Raw genomic sequence first — 11,144 nt, forward strand, 5'->3', positions numbered from 1 at the left:
TGGGAGTTGTTTTATGACTTAGCTGCTATACAAACGTTTGGTTTTTTACCCCTAGAAATACCTGAATCAGTTACCAAATGAACTTGATTGCTCTGATTTCCTGTCTCCCATTATTCTTCCACCTTAAAATTTAAAAAAAAACAACAAACCCAAACCTTCAAAACTGAAGCTTTCTTAAAATAAGCAGTTGTATTTGTGTACTCTGCATTTGTGAAGAAGAAAACTTCAGATATTTGTGTGTCCTAGTTCAAGTTCAAATAACGATCTGGTTCTGCTCAGAATGAGTGTTTCTCTGGGAAGAAGGTGGTATGAAAACTGGAATTTATGTGTACAGGAAAAGGAAGAAAAGAAGGCAGCATATACAATCGTGTACTTTTTTCCTATTAGTGAGAATTGGACTGAGTGCTTGCTTGCTCCAGAGCTTCCTAAAGACATCACTGAGGTCTAACGTGCAAGTGCTGACTAAGGCTTACCCTCAGTTCTTAAATTCAGTGTTATTTATCAATTATACTGAGATGCTTTTAGTGTGTAAGGAAATAAGGTGTAAGAGCCGTAAATCCTTCTTTGTCATTTCATTATCCTCACCGATTATTCACTACCTGAACTGTTGAATGAACAACAAAAGATCAGGCATATAGTAAACATGCCTATTTTTGCTTTGAAAGAAGAAGGTATTAAACTAAGCATACCTTCTTTTGACTAATGGAGCAATCTTTGCTTTTCATCTTCTAAAGCTTACAGTCTACTTGTTGAATCATCCCTTAAGTGTAATAAAGTAATGAATGCATGCTCTTCCATTTCTCCTTCTAAAAATTTATGATCAAATGTACTATGGATTATGGGAGGAAGAAGATTGTTTTATCTGCAGCAGCATGTGATTGCAAGATGCCAGTTTTTTTCCTTCTCCAGTTACAGAGGGCATTCAGACCTGACTGCTTTTCCTCCCTGTTTCTTAGGCTGATGTACGGCCTCAAACAGATGGCTGCAATGGTCTGAGGTATAATTTGACTTCAGATATCATTGAGTCCATATTTCGAACATATCCTGCAGGTAAGAATACTGCTTTACATAACACATGCATGCATTTAAGATTTGTTTTTTACTATCTTACTGTGGGAAGACTAGAATGTTAGTCTGAGCCAGGAAGTATAAAGGACCATATCTTCAGTCTTCTAGATGATTTCCCTGCCTCATTTGAGGGGTGGGAAGAAGCAGGTCTTAAAACATGCTTTTGAAATTAAATTATGATTTAGTTAAATGAAAATATTTAACTTGTTGTGTTGACCTTTTTTAAATTGTGAGTAGATCTTTGCTTTCCATGATACTCTCCTACTTAGATTTCAGTTCATTGTTATTTTCCATTAAATCAACTTTGGGAGGAAAATGATCTGATTTCCATCATTCCCCTGTGCTATATTGAAAACTGACACTGGTTCATTTTGGCCCGAGGTTAAAAAGTTTAGATCCATTCTGAGAACAACTAGAAATATGGCAAACCAGACTTCTTGTGTCTGCAATTCAAATTAGAGTATTCAGAGCACTGCTATGTGCATTTCTGTTCAAAGCGTTAGCTAGCATTGCAGAGCATAAAGGAGTACCTGTTTGCTCATACTTAACTACTGCATTTCCTTACGTTTAACTGGTATGAACGAAGGCAGCATTAGACAGAAAGCAAGAAAATTTTAACCTAAAATACAATATTAACATTTGCAGAGCAGTTTGTAACCATTATGGTTTTTGTTCACAGTAAAAATGAAATATGCAGAAAATGTTCCACATAACATGACTGAGAAGGAATTCTGGACTCGATTTTTTCAGTCTCATTATTTCCATCGGGACAGGCTCAATACAGGCTCAAAAGACCTCTTTGCGGAGTGTGCCAAACTGGATGAAAAAGGTGGGCTTTCTGACTTTGTGTCTGCAGTAGGCTGCTGCAGGCTTAGCTGTATCATAGAGCACAACACTCGAGGTATATCTAGTACATCTACCAAAGCTGAAGTCAGAAGTTTTTGTATGTCCGTTTACTGGGCATCTTGTTTGTCAAACCATAAAGTGAAAGCTACAGATTGTCACTGAAAGTTAGCTATAGCTGTTATTCTTTGCATGTTTGATAGCAGATGCATTTCTTGAAACAAATTAGCCTTTGGAAAGTGGTAGCACTAGAAATACTGTTTATCACAACCCATGCAACAGTAAATCTGTGATAAATTCCATAATATGCTGTCATGTTAGATTGATTATGCTCTGCCATCAGTTACTATGGAATAATTTTGTTTCCATCAGCCTTTATTCTGTGGTATGTCCACAATTTACAACAGGTATAGCTTATGTAATAGATCAGTTTTTAGTAATAGACAAATATGGATCCTGTTTTAAGATTTTGCAGAGGAGTTGCCATCTCTGTTCTCTGTCAGCCTTTTTAACGTGAAATCTTAAAATATTATCTGACTTAAGTTTTCATCAACCTTTTGAGGTAGGTTTGTGATGGTACAGAAACGTGGAGAGTTGAGATCACTTAGCACCATTCCTTAATATGTATTCTGACTCATGAAAGCATTCTATTAGGATTCCACAACCCTTCACAAGTTATCACCAGATACAAATTACCGTTCTACCCAAGACAGGGCAGTAAAACAATGATGAAATTAGAACACACACAAAATTAAGGCTTCCTATTTCCCACTAATACAACTACATCTTCAGGGGGGTTTTTTACTAAACAGTATTCAATGATGTGTAGATGTTGATGAAAACTGCACTAATTAATAGGATGATCTTTTATAATAACTTCCCAAGTTTATTGCTTATTTTAAATGGAGCTTTGAAAAGGGTTGAAAGTTTTAGTCACAGTGATACTTGGCATCTGCAGAAGCTTTGTCTCCTCCTTTTAAAAGTTAAATATAATCTAATAATCCCTAAATTATTCCTATATGTTTAGCTACAGTTTTTAATTTTTTTGTTTGTTTCATACAGGTTTGAAGACAATGGTGTCTCAAGGAGTAAAAAACCCTCTGATAGATTTAACAGCTTTGGAAGATAAAACATTAGATGAAGTAAGTAGTTGGCAAAAAAACCCCATACCCCTTTAGTTTCATTTAAGGAGAAAGTGGGTCCTTCTCCTGTTAAAATAACTACAAATGCTAATTCTAGAACACATCACTTACTAGGCTGCTGCAGTGGTTGGGTGATCAACATTTATGCTGTTGGACGTGTGTAAAGAAATGGAGACTCTGCCAGTGGACCTGGATGCCCGGGATGCCTGCTTTACTATGCTGGGTATAAGGGCAGGACTTCCCTTTTTACAGAACTGCTGTTTCACTTGGATGGCTTTTTTCTCTAAAGTGGGCTCTCTGGTTTCTTCCTATCTTTTGGAAGCTGTGACAATGTACAGAAGGGTAGCACAAAACAGGAAAAAGTCTTTGCATTTGTTCTCACTTTGACCACTGGTATTTGTTTGATTCAGCTTAATTTTAAGGACACTTTATACAGTTTTATTTGTTTAGCTTTAAATACTGTGTTTGGTAAAAATATGACTAACTTGAACTATTACCTGCCTTCAAGTACAAATTAAAAGAATTGTTATAAATGGTGTACCATAAACTGTGTACTTTTCTGCATTGAATTAAACTTTTGAGTTGTAATTAATAATGATGCTGTATTACTAAGGGTTTTTTTTAAGAGCTATCCAAAGCTAACAGTCTGAAACTGGACTAGGAGTTTAGGATAGGTATGTTTGAAATACTATGCAAATTGTCCTCGTTTGCTTTTGAGGCTGGTTAACTGCAAGCATGAAACAGCATGGGGTAAAGTGAGTTGCCTTCAGCCACCTGGTAACTGGGGAACACTGCCAACATTGAGGCTCAAGGTTTTTTTTGAATTCCTAGTGGTATCACATCCTCCTGACAGGTGTCATTTAGCCTGTGGGCTCCTGGTGTCTCACAAGATGTCAAAAAGAGGTCAGTAAAACAATTGCTAGCTCTTATTTGCCATCAATGCCTGTCTCATACAAGTGATCCTTAATTTTTAAGCTAGCTCTGTTTTTATTTATAACAAATCATGGTCTTATAAAACTATCTGTTTAAGAATTTTTTTCTTCTGACACCTCTAAACTGACAAGTGTTAGCGGAATAAAATAGCCTATGGAGATTTTTTCAAAGTACATAAGGTGATGGTGGAGGAAAGGTAGGAAAATCCTGCTTCAGGTGATGCAGGATCACTCAGTGAAGTTCAGAGGAGGTAGCACACAGGCTTCGTGACTCAATGGAAGACAGAGAATCATCTTTCTGGTTTTGGGGCAGGAGGTAGCTAATGTTGTTTTATTTGTAGGGCTATGGTGTTGCTTCTGTGGCCTCTACATCAAATGCCTCAAAATCTGCTAGAGAAAGTAGCAACGCTGCCATTATAAAACGCTTTAATCATCATAGTGCCATGGTCCTTGCAGCTGGTCTCAGGAAACAGTAAGTTCCACTGTTGTGTAAAAACTTTTTTGTAATAAAATTTTAAGGAATTGCCAAAATTAAAATATATCATCAATTAGTCATCCAACCTTTTCTTTTACTTTTTAAGAATGAAAGGAAAATACCTTAAGGTTCCATTTTACTTTCAAAAGTTCTTCAGCGCTGTCTGAGATGACAACAACTTAGCTAAAAATAGCATTTATCATACAAAGCAGATTAAAAAGGGAAAGGATGTTTCTGCCTTAGTTCTTCAGCCCTGGTGAAGGCTGCAGAAGCACTATTCTGTTTGCTGGACAGGTAAAGGGAGTTCCTATCACCTGCCTTCCAGGAGCAGCTCTGCTGGGGCTTCCTCTAGTGGGGTGCAGAGACATATGTAAATAAGAAAGCAAAAGAACAGCGTGGCATGGGTGGATCAGATGAAAGATTTTTCCAGTGCAGTGCCCTGCCCCTGACCAAAAAAATGTATCAGCTGGTTAGGTGCATTTACAGTAAACTTCATAAATGAAACTTCTTAAAAGAGGCATGAAATTGATTAGATGTGAAGTCTGCTTTACTACTGGTTTATAGATGGTCACCAAAGGATTACTACTCTACCCAAATCCTACAGACCTTGCCTGTGAGAGTTCTTAAAAACTTTCTTCTGGGTAGCTGTGCTCCCTCATGTTGTTGTTCTCTCTTACACAGATTGAACAGTGGACCTTAAACAATCTCTTCTGGGTAGTGTGTGTTTCTGTTTCTCAGTTCAGAAAGAGACAAAACAATTCTCATTCTGCAATTCTCTCATTCTGCAACTAGTACCTCAAAGGCTCCCGTAGCTCTGCTAATACCTGGCTGGAATAAGTGTGTATGCCAAGTGTTCCTAATTTAGGCATGATTTTGCTGTGTCCTACTTGCATAGTGGCAGTCTAGATCAACTTCTAGAAACAAAGGCAGAAGGGGAAAAAAGTTAATATACAGCATATGAACATGTATATAAAATTTTTGAAACAGATGTATTTACTTTGTCTCTAGCTTGTATCTTAAGTTTCCTGTGAGGTGAATTCTTCTTAATGCTGTTTCTCTATTTTAAGAGAAGCACAAAATGACCATTACAGTGAGACCAGCAGTACGGATGGAAACTCCAGGGATTCAGATTTCTTTCAACCACCATTGAAAAAGGTATAAAGTTAGTTGATGCAATTCTAAATGAATGGAAGTGGAAGCTCTGTCTCCCAAAAGATTGCTGAAGCTTCATTGTTTTATGATGCATCTAAAGTGACACTTACTTAGCTTTGAGTAGAAGTATCTAGAATAAGAACCTGAGGGCCTGTAAGAAACTGGGTACCTCTGTTAGTAAACACAAATAAATTATGCCTTGAAGTGTTGTTCTGTCTATCTCTTCAGTAGTGCCCAATGAAAGTAAAAAACTTCCAACATGCTTCTGATTGGACCCAGAAATCTAGTTCTTTCAATGCGGTTCTATTTTTGCCCTCCTCCTTTTTTTTTTTTTCCCAAATGCCTGAAAACTTCTAGAGAACATCCATCTGAAAGGGATATTGGCGTTCAAGCACCGATATTAACCTATAAAGTGCATTGTTTGTAGAGGAAATTATTAAACTGCCACATAGCAGCCTTCATCTTAAGGTCAGAGGCTGAAGTGAGGTTAAACTGAAAGCGGCGTGACACCTGGTGAACTGAAATACAGAACAGTCTGGTTGAGACTAACCATAGCAGCTCACAAAGTAGAAGAGAATACTGTAATTGCTACAAAACTGAATTGAATACTTCTGCTAGTGTTAACAGCCTAAACATAAAATGCCAAGGGGACTCAAAACGTGCATATATTGTGAGAAAAGTTTGTAGAATACATGTGTTAAGTGTTGAGGTAGTCACCAGCTTTGACTTTCCTGAAAGCTGCAGTTTTTGCTGGGGAGTAAACGATATACCAGCACAAGAATAATTGTAATGAAAAGAGGAGTGGAAGAGTAGCATGAGAGGAGGAGACTCCAATAGTAGTTTTCTCATTGTACGATGCAATATCACTATGCTGTTATCTCTCTTGGCTAATGTTCTAGAGCTCTGCTGTCACCAGATAGCCTGGGTAACTATTATAGTTTTACACTCTTGTACACCACCCATTAAATCATTACTATTTCTGCTAATCTAGAGATAGGTGGGCAAAAACAGAGAGCACAAAGAATAAGCAGAACACTTTTTGGAAGTGTCAGGGACTGCAAGTTTTGGCCAGAATCTGCAGAAAAAGCAGTAGTGCCAAGACATCCAAATTGCACACCTTGAACAAAATGGGGCACCGCTGCCTCTGGAGGCTAGATGCGAACCATTCCACACTTTCATTTTCTTTAAGGTTTTAGCAACCCTTCCGCTCAAACTCAGTAAACTGGTAAAAAGCACTAGATGCATCAAATTGTGTCCTCATTAGTAACGGGTGTAATTATTTGGCTTATTTTAGGTGAAACTGCAGGAGTCCATTGAATATGAAGATTTATCAAAGAATAATAGCATTAAAACTATTGCACTAAACTTAAAGAAGTCTGATAGGTAAGTTAACAAAATATCCATGGCTATTTCAGCATATTTGATCTAGCAGGTCTCCCATCACAGCCTGTACAGAATCAGCTGCTTTAGTCTCTGCTGTGCCACACTCAATTGTGTTTAGGCTAAGTTTAGAAACCTATTATGAACTCCTGAATAAACGAGCTTCCAAGTAATTCCCATTTAAATTTTTAGTTTAATTTCATCTTCTAGTTTCTTCAGCAAGTGAAGCCTCTGTAGGCCTACTTGAAGGGCTTTGACATGTAATTTCTGTGAAAGTCTTAGCAGACCTGTATTCACAGTTCAGCACTTTGTTGTAGTTTACAGTGGAAAAATGCACGTGTCACATGTGAAAATATATACATGATTCCAAGGAAAATCCACTCCCAGGCAAAAAAGTGCAGTTGGGATAGTTTGGACTGCTTACTGGTCCAGTATTTTTCTAGTAGTCCTCTTGTTTTCTAGACTTTTGAGTTTGAAAACCATAGATATAACTTCAGAAAAGGAGTGATACCATAGGAAAGAGAACGGTTCCAAATGTGCACCTAACTTCATTTAGCTTAGTTTCAATCAAAAGCAGTGTGAATTCCTCCACTCTAATGATATTCCCAGACCTAGGTGCCACAGATAGCTTTTCATTAGGAAAATCATGCTCGCAGATTCAACAGTAGAAGCTCTTCTCTGATTTTGCTGCCATACCATCCCTAACCCAACCTCTTCCCATGCAGCAATGTATTTTACTTTGTCAATAAATAAGATTTAGATAGTAGTGTCAACAGCTGAAAAGCATCTGAAATGGGAAACATTTGAAGAACTGTCCACTGAGCTTGGCCTCTGTTTCACCAGCACTCCTATTAATACACTTTTGTCTTTCCTTTTCTCATCTCACAGGTATTACCATGGTCCAACTCCAATTCAATCACAGCAATATGCAACCAGTCAGGATATAATTAATTCTTTTAATAGTATTAGGCAAGAAATGGAAGCTTATGTACCCAAACTAACTCAGGTATGGAATCTTGTTTTCTATATAATTTAGTGTTTCATGTGTACTAGAATTTTAATTTTTCACGGTAAATTTAATTATCTCCAATATTTTTACATTATTCAATTTATTTTACAACTTTAGTCAACACCTTTTGAGCTATTGTGTTTAAAATCTACAGAATAGGAAACTGAGTCATTGCTGATACTAAGTTATATTCTACTGTTACCATGTTCTTTTGAGGAAATAGCAAAGGTGTGAAGTAGTGAAGCAGGACAGTCATGCAACATGAAACACGCCAATATTATTGATGCCACCCCCTGAAATTTAGGATGTACTGGTCTTAGGAGGTCATAGTAAGCAGGTTTATAACTGAACAGGCTTTTGCTCCTAAGTGCACTTAGGCAGGACATAGTTCTCACTGTGGGCTGCACAGAGTCTGTGTCCTGGCAACTGGAGGGCAGCATCACCATGTAGACAGTCTCCTCGGCCAGTGTCTGAACTCTGTTAGTAAACCTAGACTTGGCCCTAAGTCAAGCAGGCCCACCTGTGAATGTGTCACATTTCTGTATAGTAATTCTCTGTCTCTTTGTAAAGTAGCTGCACAGCCAGTTAATGCGCTAGGTAAATAAAAGGTTTGTTTGTCCATAATTAATTGGAGAGCTTTCATTGAAAACATACGCTATAGCACTTAAAGGCACCATGTCTAGTTCTTGAGAAGAGCAGAACTTCTGTTGAATCTGATCAATTGTATCTTTGACATTGGAGTTCAAATACAACTTATTTTAAAAAGATTTTGTTGGGAAAAGTGATGTGAAATCTTTGCTTTCTCTCTCCCTTCAGGTTCTTTCAAGTAGTGATGCTACTAGCACTATTGCAGCCCTGTCACCTGGAGGAGCACTTATGCAGGGTGGAACACAGCAAGCCATAAACCGTAAGGATTTAGGATGTATAATACTTTAATCACATCTTATTGCATTATACAGCAGTACCTGGCTTGCTGTTTCATCTCCCTCTTGGAATATGTTACAGTGATAAAGGAAATTTTGGAAACATATATCTGTAGTAATACTGGGTTACAGCAACAAAATAACAGCAGCAATCCAGCCACACCACGAGGGTGGTACTGGCTACACCAGTGCTGAGGCAAGTGAATGAGAACATTTTACAAAGCCAGTGATGAAGGATGCACTTGATACCAAGTTCTCTTAGAGATAATGGGTTTTGCTTGTTCAGCATTTCCTTTTTATGATTTTTTTCCCCCCCTGGATTTTAGAAAATAAAGGCATACTCTGGGAAATCTCTAAGAAGGCAAGGTCTAGATAATTGTCTGTAACTAGGTTTTTTGCACCCTGCATTTAAGATCCACAGCTTGCTGTGAAAAAGCGCAACTCTCTTGTAGACTGCAAGGCCAATACACACAACCTCTCCTTCTCACATCTCTATTCAACCACCCCTTTCCCTGTTGTCACATTCCTGCCAGTCTGAGTTCCTTTCTCTTTAGTCCCACAGCAGATGAATCCTCATTCTCATTCAGCAGGGCTTATACTTGTGTTACTTGGTCTGAAGAGCAGCAGAATCAAATTCAGACAGCTGAAAAGCAAGTATGAGTTCTTTATGGTACTGAAAGAAAAGGAGTCAGCAAGCAGTGCTGAGGCTTTCTTACCCATCCCAGTTGACATACTACTGGGTGCTACACTCCACTTTTTTGAGCCTGAGCACCACTTTTTTTTTTTTTTAAAACAGCCTCATTCTTGTGTTCTTCAGTTCGCTGTGCTCCTGTCATCATTAGTGACTGCTTGTGCTTTTTGTCTTAAGTTTTTATGATTGTGGTTCCTTCCCTGTTCTTGAACCCTGTTGCCCTTTCTTCTTTAACTGTATCTGGGATACAGTTCCTTGTTCCTGCCTGGATTTTTCATCTTCCACACTGTGTCCATATTCTTATTGCCAGTCTAAGAGAGGGAAGAGCTTGCAGCACGCACACAGTATTTAGCACTGTGCTGTGAAGAGAACCAGGTGCTGATCCCAGAAGCAGTACTGCTGTGCTGTTAGAACAATACAAATTTACTGCTTCTAATCCTGGATTAAGTTTGTCTGGCATAGATCTCCCTATATAATATAGAAGTTTCCAAGTAAATAGCAACAAATAGCTTCTTCATTAGCCTTACGTTCTCATTTTTCATATGATAGTTTTGAGTTGTGACAAAAACTTTGTTCTGTTACAGAGATGGTGCCAAATGACGTTCAGTCTGAACTAAAACACTTGTACGTGGCAGTGGGGGAACTGCTACGACACTTCTGGTCCTGCTTTCCTGTTAACACGCCATTCCTAGAAGAAAAGGTAAGGTGGAGGCTTCCTAGTGCGGCCCTGGTTATGATGGGGCCAGATCATGGTTTAGAATGACTGTCATTAACTTGAAGTACAGAACTAGTACGCATGCTTTAGATCAGTGTAGCAGTTACTCATCCCTAGAGCTGAAGGTCATACAAAAATGTAAAACAAATTATGTTTTTCAGCAATTCTGCTGGTGCTATTGGTTAAATTAATCCTTGTCCCTGCATGCCTGTTAGCGCCCTTCAGGAGCAGCTGCTGTAAGCTAGTTTCAGACAGAATGGTCATCTATATTCTACCTGGAGATTTCTCATTGCCAGCTTAAAACACACAAACTAAAGCCCCTCTTTCCCCGACTCTAAGACATAACCTCTGCAGTGACAGTTACAAGAAAATTTTCCTTATTCTTTTATCCATTGCAAAAATCACTCAGTCATAGCTTCAAAACATACACTGCTTTTTAGAACAAAGTTGGCTTCAGAAAGAGATGTCCGTCTGCAACCAGGTATACGATTGTAACTATTTTTCTGTTGCTGTTCTTTCTTTTGACCTCACATGGATCACAAAGATAAAAATTTGCATTCAGATATGTTGGATTTTTCTGCTGCAAAATGTGGCCTGAAAATCCATGGTACAGTCTTTGCTTGAGGAAAAAAAAAAAAAAAAAAGATGTTTTTGTGAATATCTTATCTATAGCATTTACTGACAAAGTAGTAATGGTCACCGTGGCACACTGCACTTTCGGTCATATCGCACTTACCTTAAAAATAAATACACACTCAGGAATTATTAAAATATCAGTCTCTAGCAACTTTTCTTCCTCAAACTATACATTCTT

General features: G+C 38.1%; 1 protein-coding gene across 1 annotated transcript in view; it reads left to right on the plus strand.

Moving 5' to 3' along the window:
* Window positions 1-10,315, plus strand: part of GTF2H1 (general transcription factor IIH, polypeptide 1, 62kDa) — a gene marked incomplete at its 3' end in the record, with an annotated part of 15,314 nt that extends 4,999 nt beyond the window's left edge. Inside the window, exons 4-12 of the mRNA XM_010080447.1 lie at window positions 957-1,050; window positions 1,748-1,897; window positions 2,974-3,053; window positions 4,327-4,457; window positions 5,528-5,615; window positions 6,907-6,995; window positions 7,881-7,998; window positions 8,818-8,908; window positions 10,200-10,315. Coding sequence (XP_010078749.1) covers window positions 957-1,050; window positions 1,748-1,897; window positions 2,974-3,053; window positions 4,327-4,457; window positions 5,528-5,615; window positions 6,907-6,995; window positions 7,881-7,998; window positions 8,818-8,908; window positions 10,200-10,315 — 957 coding nt within the window. The remainder of the gene's footprint in view (window positions 1-956; window positions 1,051-1,747; window positions 1,898-2,973; window positions 3,054-4,326; window positions 4,458-5,527; window positions 5,616-6,906; window positions 6,996-7,880; window positions 7,999-8,817; window positions 8,909-10,199) is intronic.
* Window positions 10,316-11,144: the final 829 nt, after the last annotated feature.

This window comes from Pterocles gutturalis, unplaced genomic scaffold, assembly GCF_000699245.1.
Source record: "Pterocles gutturalis isolate BGI_N339 unplaced genomic scaffold, ASM69924v1 scaffold17724, whole genome shotgun sequence".
Lineage (NCBI taxonomy): Eukaryota > Metazoa > Chordata > Aves > Pterocliformes > Pteroclidae > Pterocles > Pterocles gutturalis.